At 35.0% G+C, this 14,388-nt stretch overlaps 1 protein-coding gene across 3 annotated transcripts in view; it reads left to right on the top strand.

The window, feature by feature from the left end:
- CWF19L2 (CWF19 like cell cycle control factor 2) overlaps positions 1–14,388 on the top strand; it is a 193,507-nt gene that overhangs the window by 150,626 nt on the left and 28,493 nt on the right. For all 3 annotated transcript variants that reach the window (XM_060160317.1, XM_060160319.1, XM_060160320.1), the window contains one exon: positions 12,218–12,334. In XM_060160317.1, the coding sequence (XP_060016300.1) occupies positions 12,218–12,334 (117 nt within the window). The remainder of the gene's footprint in view (positions 1–12,217; positions 12,335–14,388) is intronic.

Genomic DNA, 14,388 nt, shown 5'->3' on the forward strand with positions numbered 1-14,388 from the left:
GGCAGTTTAATTCTTTTTTTAACATCTTTATTGGAGTATACTTGCTTTACAGTGGTGTGTTAGCTTCTGCTTTATAACAAAGTGAATCAGTTATACATATACATATGTTCCCATATCTCTTCCCTCTTGCGTCTCCCTCCCTCCCACCCTCCCTATCCCACCCCTCTAGGTGGTCAAAAACCACCTAGCTGATCTCCCTGTGCTATGTGGCTGCTTCCCACTAGCTATCTATTTTACGTTTTGTACTGCATATATGTCCATGCCACTCTCTCACTTTGTCACAGTTTACCCGTCCCCCTCCAAATATCCTCAACTCCATGCTCTAGTAGGTCTGTGTCTTTATTCCTGCCTTACCCTTAAGTTCTTCATGACCTTTTTTTTTTTTCTCTTAGATTCCACATATATGTGTTAGCATACAGTTTTTGTTTTTCTCTTTCTGACTTACTTCACTTTGTATGACAGACTCTAGGTCCATCCCCCTCACTACAAATAACTCAATTTTGTTTCTTTTTATGGCTGAGTAATATTCCATTGTATATATGTGCCTCATCTTCTTTACCATTCATCTGTTGATGGACACTTAGGTTGCTTCCATGTCCTGGCTATTGTAAATAGAGCTGCAATGAACATTTTGGTACATGACTCTTTTTGAATTATGGTTTTCTCAGGGTATATGCCCAGTAGTGGGATTGCTGGGTCGTATGGTGGTTCTATTTGTAGTTTTTAAGGAATTATTTTTTACGGAATTATAAAGCAATTATACTGTTCTCCATAGTGGCTGTCTCAATTTATATTCCCACCAACAGTGCAAGAGTGTTCCCTTTTCTCCACACCCTCTCCAGCATTTATTCTTTCTAAATTTTTTGATGATGGCCATTCTGACCAGTGTGAGATGATATCTCACTGTAGTTTTGATTTGCATTTCTCTAATTATTAATGATGTTGAGCATTCTTCCATGTGTTTGTTGTCAATCTGTATATCTTCTTTGGAGAAATGTCTATTTAGGTCTTCTGCCCATTTTTGGATTGGGTTGTTTGTTTTTTTGTTATTGAGCTGCATGAGCTGCTTGTAAATTTTGGAGATTAATCCTTTATCAGTTGCTTCATTTGCAAATAATTTCTCCCATTCTGAGGGTTGTCTTTTGGTCTTGTTTATGGTTTCCTTTGCTGTGCAAGAGCTTTTAAGTTTCATTTGGTTCCATTTGTTTATTTTTGTTTTTATTTCCATTTCTCTAGGAGGTGGGTCAAAAAGGACCTTGCTGTGATTTATGTCATAGAGTGTTCTGCCTATGTTTTCCTCTAAGAGTTTATCTGATAGTCTCTGGCCTTACATTTAGGTCTTTAATCCATTTTGAGTTTATTTTTGTGTATGGTGTTAGGGAGTGTTCTAATTTCATACTTTTACATGTAGCTGTCCAGTTTTCCCAGCACCACTTATTGAAGAGGCTGTCTTTTCTCCACTGTATATTCTTGCCTCCTTTATCAAAAATAAGGTGACCATATTTGCGTGGGTTTATCTCTGGCTTTCTCTCCTGTTCCATTGATCTATATTTCTGTTTTTGCGCCAGTACCATACTGTCTTGATTACTGTAGCTTTGTAGTATAGTCTGAAGTCAGGGAGCCTGATTCCTCCAGCTCCATTTTTCATTCTCAAGATTGCTTTGGCTATTTGGGGTCTTTTGTGTTTCCATACAAATTGTGCCACTCTTATTCAACATAGTTTTGGAAGTTCTAGCCACAGCAATCAGAGAAGAAAAAGAAATAACAGGAATCCAAGTCAGAAAAGAAGTAAAGCTGTCACTGTTTGCAGATGACATGATACTATACATAGAGAATCCTAAAGATGCTACCAGAAAACTCCTAGAGCTAATCAATGTATTTAGTAAAGTAGCAGGATACAAAATTTATGCACAGAAATCCCTTGCATTCCTATACACTAATGATGAAAAATCTGAAATTGAAATCAAGAAAACACTCCCATTTACCATTGCAACAAAAAGAATAAAATATCTAGGAATAAACCTACCTAAGGAGACAAAAGACCTGTATGCAGAAAATTATAAGACACTGATGAAAGAAATTAAAGATGATACAAATACATGGAGAGATATACCATGTTCTTGGATTGGAAGAATCAACATTGTGAAAATGACTCTACTACCCAAAGCAATCTACATTTTCAATGCAATCCCTAATTCTTATATTAAGTAAATAATTATTGTGTACCTGATGTATGCCAGAACCTCAGTAGTCACTGGGGAAAAGTAGAAAATCAGATATACGTGTGGAGCTTGTATTCTAGTGAAATAGAGCAGAGAATAAAAAACGTAATGATTGCCCTGATTTAAAAGAAAGTGTTGTTATGAAGCAGATATAGAGAGCAAATGTGATAAAATAATGGGAGAGTATTTTTTGAGAAGGTGGTGTAGAAGGCTTCTCTGAGGAGGTATTTTAGTAAAGGTATGAAAGATGAGAAGAAGCAAGCAACATGAAGCTATGAATGAATAATGTTTCAGAAAGATATCAGTGAGTGAAAAGCCTTGAGGAGGAAGTAAGGCAGGCATTTATGGGACAGAAAAAAGATCAGTATAGCTGGAGTGGAGTGAGTGAGAAAAAGTGGTAGGAGAGGAAGTTCAATTAATGCTAGTTTCAAGAACTAATAGTTTGGGGAATATACATATACATATTAATTAATTTGTTTGTTGTATATACATACTTACACACACACACAAGCACCTGTGTAGCCAAAGAACTGGCATTGACTTTTCCATTCCAATTCTAGACTTTAATATCTTTAGGTCATTAAGACAGTCAATTTATCAATTTGGATTTTGGTTTCTTTGTTTCCTTACCCTTCCTTTTCTTTTTCTTTCTTTTCCTCTAGACTTTATCAAAAAGTAAAAGTAAAAATTCCATTCAAAATTTAATCAATCAAAAACCCCACCTTAATCACTTACATTAATTTTTCTATGTTCTTTTCTAGATTGTTACATAAACATTCGCATTTTCATAATTATGACATTATATATAAATATTTCATTCCCTTTTCATCTAGTCCCTACCTTTAAAAAATGTATGAATAAATTAAACATAAAGTAACACAAAGTTTTCAGTAATTCTTTACAAGAAGTTTGGGTTTTTTCCAATGACTTCATTTTCTCTAATGCACTGAAGACAGGCCAGGTCCAGGGGAGGCCCAGAGGTGTGAAGTGTATAAACCTTTTTTTAGCCTCCTACCTTATAGTCGGTGTCCCAAAGTAGGCATTTCTCAATTAACTAGTGATGAAAGGAAACTGTTGGCCAGTAAAGAGACATTTTCTATTTCTTCAACTCATATATTATTTCATACATTCCTTTTCCTAGTCTCAGTTTTCCTCTTCTGCTGTGAGGTAATCCACATTTTCCATTAGAGATTTGTAAAGGTATTAAATCTTCTTTTGCCTTTAACTTACTGAGCATTGGCTGATGTTTCTTCCCTCTCAGACTAGTCGTTTCATTCTGATTTCATTTTAATACCATTTGAATCTCTTTTCTTGGTCTATGCTTTATTATGCTATCTTAGCTTTAATAACTGCTATCTAGCTTCAGCCTTTCATCCGTGAATATTTTAATATAGAAATGTTTGAAATATTGGTTCGAAGGAATTTCATCTATTTACTACAATATCTGACTGCTTATCCCATCTATTGTAGCTAATAGGTTATTTTATTAATCTGAATAAACAGTAAGAAATTATTCCTTTTAGTTGTTACCTCAGTAATTATATATGATTATGAGTTTCTAAGGAATTACTTTGCGTTAGGTAGTAATAATTTAACAGTATTCTAAAGCAGTTCAGCAATTCTCACTCAGCTTGAATTTCTAATACTTAAAGTTAATGTCGTAAATCCAAATGTATTAATGAAGCTATGTGAGTACTCATTAGAGTCAGACAGTTATGTAAGTTTCTGATCATAAATTGTCCCTGCCTTCTCCCTCTTTTTTAAAAATAAAAGTTATCTCTCCCCTTCTTGTCTTAACACTATCCTTTACTTAAAAGAAAAAAAAAGTACTTTGATTTTAGAGCAGTTTTAGATTTACAGAAAAATTGTAAGGCAGTATAGAGTTCCATATACCCTGTGCCCAGTTTCATCTATTATTTCCATCTTAACATTAGTATAGTAAAATTGTTACATCTAATGAATCAGTACTGTTTTTTGTTTGTTTTACTTAATATAGTTGATATACAATATTATGTTAATTTCAGGTGTACTACGTAATGATTTGACATTTGCATACATTATGAAATGATCACCATGAAAAGTCTAGTAACCATCAGTCCCCATACAAAGTTATTACAATATTACTGACCATATTCCTTATGCTGTATATTACACCCTCATGACTTACTTATTTTGTAACTGGAGTTTTAATACTTTTTCATCCCCTTCACCTATTTCACACCTCCATCCCCAAACACTTCCCTCTGCCAGCCACCATTTGTTCTCTGTATCTGTGAGTCTGTTTTTGTTTCATTATGTTTGTTCATTTGTTTTGTTTTTCTGATTTCACGTATATGTGAGATGATATGGTATTTATCTTTCTCTGTCTAACTTATTTCACTTAGCATTTCAATCTGTAGTGTTGCAAATGCCAAGATTTCATTTTCATTATGGCTGAGTTATACTTCATTGTATATATGGTACATATATATATACACACACACACACACACACACACACACACACACACACACACACACACACACACACACATATATACACACACAGATATATACCATATCTCCTTTATCCATTCGTCTATTGAAGAACACTTAGGTTTCTTCTGTATCTTGGCTATTGTAAATAATGCTGCAATGAACGTTGATATGCATATATCTTTTTGAATTAGTGTTGTTTTTTTTAGGTAAATACTCAGAAGTGAAATTGCTGGATCATATGGCAGTTTTATTTTTAATTTTTTGAGGAAGCTCCACACTGTGTTCCATAGTGCCTTCACCAATTTATATTCCCACCAACAGTGTAGCAGGGTCACCTCTTGTCCACATCCTCACCAACACTTGTTATTTGTTTTTTTGATGATAGCCATTCTGCCAGGTATGAGGTGGCATCTCATTGTGGTTTTGATTTGCACTTCCCTCATTGTTAGTGATATTGAGCATCTTTTCATGTGTCTGTTGGCCATCTGTATATCTTCTTTGGAAAAATTTCTGTTTGGTCCTCTGCCCATTTTTTAATCAGTTGTTTTTTTGGTCTTGAGTTATATGACTTCTTTTGTATATTTTGGATATTAACCCCTTATCTATCATTTGCAAGTATTTTCTCCCATTCAGTAGGCTGCCTTTTCATTTTGTTGATGATTTCTTTCACTATGTAAAAGCTTTTTAGTTTGACGTAATCCCATTTATTTATTTTTGCTTCTGTTTCCCTTACTCGAGGAGACATATGCAAAAAAATGTTGCTAAGATCAATTTCAAAGAGTGTACTACCTATAGTTTTCTCTAGAAGTTTTCTGGTTTCAGGTCTTACATTTAAATCTTTAATCCATTTTGAATTTTTTTAATATGGTGTGAGAAAGTAGTCTAGATTGATTCTTTTGCATGTACCTATCCAGTTTTCCCAACACCATTTATTGAAGAGGCTATCTTTTCTCTTTTGTATATTCTTGCTTCTTTTGTTGTAGATTAACTGAACATGTAAGCATGGGTTTATTTCTGGGCTCTCTATTCTGTTTCATTGATCTATGTGTCTGTTTTTAATGCCAGTACCATTCTGTTTTGATTACTATAGCTTTGTAGTATAATTTGAAATCAGGAAGTGTGATACCTCCAACTTTGTTCATCTTTCTCAAGATTGTTTTGGCTGTTCAGGGTATTTTGTATTTTTATACAAACTTTAGAATTATTTGTTCTAGTTCTGTGAAATATGCTAATGGTATTTTGATAGGGATTGCATTGAATCCCCAGGTTGCCTTGGGTAGTATGGTCATTTTAAACGATATTACTTCTTCCAGTCTATGAACACAGAATTTCTTTCCATTTATTTTTGTCATCTTCATTTTCTTTCATCAATGTCTTATACTTTTCAGAGTACAATTTGTTTACCTTCTTGGTAAGATTTATTTGTAGGTATTTTGTTCTTTTTGATGCAACTGTAAATGAGACTGTTTTCTTAATTTTTTCTTTCTGATTGTTTGTTATTAGTGTATAAAAATGCCACAGACTTCTGTGTATTAATTTTGTATCCTGCAACTTTACTGAATTCACTTATTAGTTCTAATAGTATTTTTGGTAGCATCTTGAGGACTTTCTATATATAGTATCATGTCATCTGCAGTGAGTTTTACTTCTTCCTTTCCAGTTTAGATTCCTTTTATTTCTTTTACTTGTCTGATTGCTGTGGCTAAATACAAGTGGCAAGAGTGGCTTCCTTTTCTTTTTCTTTTATTTATTTTTTATTTTTTAATTGAAATATAGTTGATTTACAATATTATGTTAGTTCCAGGTTTATAACATAGTGATTCAGTATTTATATGGATTATACTCCATTTAAAGTTATTACAAAATAATAGCTATATGTCCCTGTGCTGTACAATATAGCCTTGTTGCTTATTTATTTTATACATAGAAGTTTGTATCTCTTAAACCCCTATCCTTATTTTCCCCTCCCCCACCCCTCTCTCCACTGGTAACCACTAGCTTGTTCTCTGTATTTGTTTTATTTTATTCATTTGCTTATTTTATTTTTTTTGATTCCACATATAAGTGATAACATACAGTGTTTGTATTTCTTTGTCTGACTTACTTCACTAAGCATTATACCTCTTAGATCCATCCACATTGTTACAATTGGCAGAATTCATTCTTTTACTATGGCTGAGTAATATTCCATTGTGTGTGTGTGTGTGTGTGTGTGTGTGTGTGTGTGTGTGTATTACATCTTCTTTATCTATTCATCTGTTGATGGACACTTAGGTTGCTTCCATATCATGGCTATTGTAAATAATACTGCTGTGAACATTGGGGTGATGTGTCTTTTCAATTATTGTTTTCATTTTCTTCAGATGTATACCTGGGAGGGGAACTGCTGGATCGTATGATAGTTCTATATTTAGTTTTTTGAGGAACCTCCATACTGTCTTCTGTAGTGACTTCCAATTTACATTCCCAGCAACAGTGTACAGGGTTTCCTTTTCTCCACATCCTTGTCAACATTTGTTATTTATAGACTTTTTGATGATAGCCATTCTCACAGATGTGAGGTAATATCTTTGGCTTTGATTTGCATTTCTCTGATGGTTAGAAATGTTGAGCAACTTTTCATGTGCCTATTAGCCATCTGTATATCTTCCTTGGAAAAATATCTATTCTAGTTTCTGCCCATTTTTCAATTGGGTTATTTGGTTTTTTGATATTGAATTTTATGAGCTGTTTATATATTTTGGATGTTAACCCCTTATTGGTCATATGATTTGCAAATATTTTCTCCCATTCAGTAGGTTGTCTTTTCATTTTGTGGATGGTGTCTTTTGCTGTGCAAAAGCTTTTAAGTTTAATTAGGTCCCATTTGTTTATTTTTTATTTTGTTTCTTTCGCCTTAGGAGACTGATATGAAAACATAACACCATGATTTTTGTCACAGAGTGTTCTGCCTATAGTGTTCTTCTAGGAGTTTTATGAGTTAATTTTTGCATATGGTGTGAGAAACTGTTCTAATTTTATTCTTTTACATGTAGCTGGTCAGTTTTCCCAGCACCCCTTATTGAGGAGACTGTCTTTTCCTTTGTATATTCTTGCCTCCTTTGCCATAGATTAATTGACCATAGGTTCATGAGTTTATTCCTGGGCTTTCTGTTCTACTTAATTGATCTCTGTGTCTGTTTTTGTGCCAGTACCATACTGTTGTGATTTTACTGTAGCTTTGTAGTATCAGCTGAACTCAGGGAGTGTGATACCTACAGTTTGTTCTTTTTTTCTTAAGATTGCTTTAGCTATTCAGGATCTTTTATTCTGTGAAAAATATCATGGTTATTTTAATATGGGTTGCATTAAACTTGTAGGTTGCTTTGAGTAATATGGACATTTTAACCGTATTTCTTCCAATCCATGAACACAGGATATCTCTCCATTTCTTTGTATCATCAGTTCCCTTCATTAGTGTCTTATAGTTTTCAGAGTATAGGTCTTTCACATGATTAGTTAAGTTTATTTCTAGGTGTTTTCTTCTTTTTGATGCAATTTTATATGGGATTTGATTTCTTGCCTTTTCTGATAATTTATTATTAATATATAGAAAAACAATAGATTTCTGTATATTAATCTTTTATCCTGCAACTTTACTGAATTCATTTATTTGTTATAGTAGTTTTTTGTAGCATCTTTAGGATTTGATATGTATAGTATCATGTCATCTGCAAACAGTGACAGTTTTACTTCTTTTTAATTTGCAGTCTTTTTTTTGTCTTTTTCTTCTCTGCTGTCGCTAAACACAGATGGTGAGAGTGGGCATCCTTTTTATTCCTGATCTTAGAGGAAATGCTTTCAGCTTTTCACTGTTGAGTATAATGTTGGCTGTGAGTTTTTCATGTATGGCTGTATTATATTGGTGTATGTTCTCTGTATACCCACTTTGTTGAGTTTTTGTTATAAATGGGTCTTGAATTTTGTCTAAAGCTTTTTCTGCATTTATGGAGATGATCATATGATTTATACTCTTCAGTTTTTTTATGTGGTGTATCGTGTTGCATCAAATACAATTTTTTGTTTCCTCACTTTCAGTATGTATGTCTTTAGATCTGAAGTGAATCTCTTGGAATCAGCATATGTATTATTCTTGGTTTTTTTTACCAAATTAGTTGCTCTGTGTCTTTGTTGCTATTTTGTTAATTGTATTCCTGTTGTTTTTATAGTTCTTCTTCATTCCTTTCTTCTCCTTTTGCTCTCTTTCCTTGTGATTTGATGACTGTCTTTAGTGTTACATTTGGATTTCTTTTTCTTTTTTGTGTATCTATTACTGGTTTTTGATTTTTTTAGTTACCATGATGTTCATATGTAGCAACATACATATTTGCATATATATATATATATATAATCTTTATTTTAAATTAATGATCTGTTAAGTTTATACTCATTCTAACCACACTACATTTTACTGCCCTCCCCCCAACATTTAATGTTTTTGTTGTCATATTTTACATCTTTCTGTTTTGTGTATCCCTTAACTACTTATTGCAGGTATGGATAATTTTTTTACTTTTATCTCTTAACCTTCCTATTTGTAAGTGGTTGATCTACTACCTTTAATGTATGTTTCCCTTTCCCAGTGAGTCTTTTCTTTCCATAATTTTCTTACTTCTAGTATGGCCTTTTCTTTTCTCCTTAGAGAAGTCTTTTTATCATTTCTTGTAAAGCCAGTTTAGTGCTGAACTCTTTCAGCTTTTGCTTATCTTTAAAATGCTTTAACTCTCCTTCAGACCTGAATGATGACATCGCCAAGTAGAGTATTGTTGGTTGTAGGTTTTTTCTTTTCATCACTTTAAAGATATCATGCCCTTCCCTTCTGGCCTGCAATTTCTGCTGAAAAGTCAGCTGATAGCCTTATGGGAGTTACCTTATATGTAACTAGTTGCTTTTCTCTTGCTGCTCTTAAGATTCTCTCTTCGTCTTTAATTTTTGCAATTTTAATTATAATGTGTCATGGTGTAGACACATTGGGTTCATCTTGTTTGGAAGTCTCCATAGCTTCCTATACCTATATCTGTTTCCTTCTTAAGGTTAGGGAAATTTTCAGCCATAATTTCATTGAATACATTTTCTACCCCTTTTTCTTTCTCTGCTCCTTTTGGGACCCCTATAATGTGAATATTAGTATGCTTGATGTTGTCTCAGAGGTCTTTCTCAATTTGTCCTCATTTTTAAAACCCTTTTTGTTGTTATTGTTCAGCTTGAGTGATTTCCACTACTGTCTTCCAGATCTTCCAGATCTCTGATCAGTTCCTCTGTATCAGTTCCTCTGAATCAATCTACTGTTGTTTTGTTCTAGTATATATTTTTCTTTTAGTTCTTGTATTCTTTAGTTCTCTTTGGTTCTTCTTTGTATTTTCTAACTCTTTTTTGAAATTGTCAATGTGTTCATCCCTTTTTCTCCCAAGTTCAGTTAACATATTTATGATCATTATCTTGAATTCTTTATTGGGTCAATTGCTTATCTTTGTTTAGTTGCTTTTCTTTTTTTTTTTCCTGAGGTTATGTCTTGTTCCTTCACTTGGAACATTTCCTTCATCTCCTCATTTTACCCAATTCTGTGTTTTTTCACTAGGTGTTAAGTATGTCAGTTACTTCTCCCCATCTTCAGAAGTAGCCTTATATAAGAGACATCCTTTGGAGCCTGGCAGCATGCACCCCTTTGGTCACCAGAGCCCTATTCCTAGGGGTGCCCCCTATATGGACTGCATGTACCCTTCTGTTGCAGTAGGGTCAACTTCCATTGGGCAGCTGGTATGTGGGGCTGAACCCCAGCTTAGTTGGCTGTGGTGCCTCTTGGCACAACTTGCAGGCCTGCTGGAGTGCAGGGTGGGCTTTTCTCGTGGTTGTCTGTTTCAACCTATGGGATGTGGGGCTGCTGCCGTCTGCTGGTCGGTGGGGTAGGCTTCTCAAGTGGTTCATTGCATGCCTAGCAGGGCTCAGGGCTGATGCCAGCTTGCTGGAGGACAGGCCTGGTCCTTGGCACTAATAAGCTAGAGGGAGGATTCTGAAATGGTGCTTGCCAGTGCTGGTGTTATTGAGGTAGAATGAGCTGCCAAAAATGGCTGCTGCCAGCTTTTCTGTCCCCAGGGGGAGTCCCAGTTGCTTCCTGCCTGTCTCGGAGGCTCTCCAAGAGCAGCAAGTGGGTCTGAAACAGGCTCCTTTCAAACTAGTGCCTCTGTGCTAGCACTCAGAGCATGTGAGATTTTGCAGACAACCTTTAAGAATGGAGTCCCTATTTCCTATTGCCCTTGGGATCTCTCCCATATGCAAACCTTGCAGGCCTTCAAAGCCAGACATTCTGGGAGCTCATCTTCATGGTGCAGGTCCCCTGCCTGGGAGCCCAGTGTGGGGTTCACACTCCTTGCTTCTTGTGGAGGACCTCTATAATTGTAATATTCCTCTGGTTTGTGGGTTACTGACCTGGGGGTGTAGGTCCTGACTAAAGTGCATCTCCAGCGCTGTTGCCTGTCTCATTGTGGTTCCTTCTTTATGTCTTTAGTTGTGGAGTATCTTTTCTGCTGGTCTTCAGGTTGTTCTTACAGGTAGTTGCTCTGTAATTAGTTGTAATTTTGTTGTGCCTGTGGGAGGAGGTGAGCTCAGGGTCTTCCTAGTCCAACGTCTTGGCCACCTCTTCAGTGCTTATTCCTGATATTGTTTTTAATTGTGAATATTTTGGGGATTTAACTGTAAATTTAAGTAGATAGCCATATCCACACACACTCCTAGTTTCTCCTCTTACAGTGAAGTTTTAAAAATTTGCATAATTTTGTAAAGCAATTAATAAATAAATTTATTAATTCATTAATTCTCTTACATAAAATTTTTCTAGCTAAAACCTAGCGAAAAATTATAGAAAATAGGATCAAGCCTCGTTGAAGAATATTTATGGTTCTTATAAACACCTTTTCCTCTCTACATATATACTAATTGACCTTTTTTGTTTTTAGACAGTTTGTGTAAAATGAAAAAATAGTACCAGCTTGTAGGTAATACATGTATGTAAATAAATAGAACTTAACCAGTGCTGTAAAGCCATACAGAGGTTATTTCTCTTTTCCCAGCCAATGAGGGAAGGAAGACCTGATTAACAGGCATCAGTTTAACTTTCGTATCACTACCAGGTCATGTATTTCTTTTATTCTTGCAAAATTTGTGCTGTTTCAAGGGCTTTGAAGGCATATAGCTTTCTCAGGTGAAGGATAAAGTGTCATTCATTCTACCCTTTGGTAAGCTTAATCTTTGAGGTATAGCAGTCAAAATTGAGACTTATGCAATAAGTTTCTGATTATTGAAAGATATCTTCATGGATTTTAACTTTTTAAATAGTGAATGTCTTTAAAATATTAAACTATAATATATTACTTATGAGCAGGTTTATTTTATTAACTGTTAGCCATGTTAACCTATGAGGGGCTCATCTTTCAGAACTGAGAATAGCAATAACATTTCGCCTTTGCATCTTTTTTCCCATAGGTTTATTTATGTTTACCCAACTTACGATCTCTTACTGAAGGGCACTGCTTGATAGTCCCTTTGCAGCACTATAGAGCAGCTACCTTATTGGATGAAGACATCTGGGAGGAAATTCAGGTCAGCATGATAATGCTCATGATCATTGTAATGATCAAGAGCAGTTTTTACACACTATTGTGATAAATTCTAACAAGTTTTATGCCTTCATTCAATGATTTTACTTTCTGAATTTAAACAAGTATACATTTCCATAGTTGTGTATAACTGTGGGTCATGATGTTTTCACCACTCACTACCTTTTTACTTTATTGAAAGCTTTAAATAAAAATTTTTATTGAGGTATAATTGTCATATAATATATTAGTTCCAGGTATACAACTGAAAGCTTTTGTCTACTAAATAAACTATGATCAAGTAATAATTATTTTTACTTTAAAAGAAATCAATGTAAGATTTCTAATATTTGCTTTCGTGGAACATGAAATAATCATTCTTACCACAGTAAGCTAATAAATTACAGCCAAAGGAAAGATGTTTTCAGATAATAAAAAATAATTTTTGGAACTTAGTGGTTTACATTTAGCAATTGTCATATTTTCCTATAATGGCATTGACCTTTTCTGCTGCTATGTTTTGTCATGATTTTGTTACCAGCTTTAATTTCCATACTTTTCCCTTATAGCCTTTTGGATTCAGGGATTGTGTGTGTGTGTGTGTGTGTGTGTGTGTGTGTGTGTGTGTGTGTGTGTGTGTGAATGAATGTCTGTGTCTGTGTCTGATTCTTCAAGAAATTGAAAGGCACAACGTGGGTGAAATTGCTGCTGAATTGCAAGACCTTATAATGACCAAAATAGAGAGAGAGAGAGAGAAAGGGAGGGACGGAGGGAGGAAGGAAGGAAGGAAGGGAGAAAAAGAGAGAGAGAGAGAGAGAGAGAAGGAAGGAAGGAAGGGAGGCAGGTCCTGTTTTTCTAATGACTGACAAGTGAATAGGGTGAATAGGGGTTATAGGAACCCCTAGTTAGAAAACACGAACATTTTAAGACTTCTAAAGAGACTAATACTAGTCTTTGTATCATGCTGATAAAGATACCAAGAGAGGAGATATTTTGACTGTATTTCATGAAATTCCATCTTTTAACTCCCTGAAATCTTTTAGTTTATGCTGTGAAAGTTAAAGGGCAAACTGTTTTAATGCATCTGTGGCCCAGCAAGGGTAAAAGTGTGGATAAGTGTATTTGATGTGAAAAAAATTTTTCTTTTTCTAATAGTGGATTCCAGTGCAGTAAATAATTTAAAGTGGAAAGTGTGGCAGATTTGGTTTTGAGAATTATTTGGGGACTTTTCTGGAATGCTTTCTAAAAATGTATACATGCAAAACTGATTTAACTTAGAGCAAAAATAAAGTGCCAAAAAGATTTTAAGTTATACAGGAATCTAGTATGTATGTTATATGTTTTTGTAAGAAATTAAGTTACTTGGGCTTCCCTGGTGGCGCAGTGGTTGGGAGTCCGCCTGCCGATGCGGGGGGCGCGGGTTCGTGTCCCGGTCCGGGAGGATCCCACGTGCCGTGCGGCAGCTGGGCCCGTGAGCCATGGCCGCTGGGCCTGCGCGTCCGGAGCCTGTGCTCCGCGGCGGGAGAGGCCACGGCAGTGAGAGGCCCGCGTACCGCCAAAAAAAAAAAGAAGAAATTAAGTTACTTGATGAAAAACACCGAGTTGGATAAAGAAGAAATTTATTCAGTTCAGTAGATACTGAGTGCATGAATGTATGATAATGCAGGTGTTGTGAGAAATGCAGAGATAAAATCACTCATTAATTCTGCTCAAAGGTGTGGTATATACTAGTATAGGTTACATTATGGTTTAGCAGATTTTGTAAGCCAGATGCATTATAGAAAATTGAGTGAGGGAGAAGCCAAATTGTTTTATGTAAATAATGGCATTATAGCTCTCTTTTGTGATAGAAAGAAGTTGTTAGAAGGTGTAAATTACTCTATGATAGTGAATGAAGAAAATATCTGAATTCTAGCTTATTTAAAGAAATGTACTTTTTTTGATTTTTGTTTTTACTTTCAAATATGTACAAAAACTCAAATTAATTATGCCCTGGTTAATACCCTTATGGTCATTCACCTCTTTTAGAGAATATATGTTAAAAATGACTTGACTTAG

Source organism: Lagenorhynchus albirostris, chromosome 9 (assembly GCF_949774975.1).
Source record: "Lagenorhynchus albirostris chromosome 9, mLagAlb1.1, whole genome shotgun sequence".
Classification (NCBI taxonomy): domain Eukaryota; kingdom Metazoa; phylum Chordata; class Mammalia; order Artiodactyla; family Delphinidae; genus Lagenorhynchus; species Lagenorhynchus albirostris.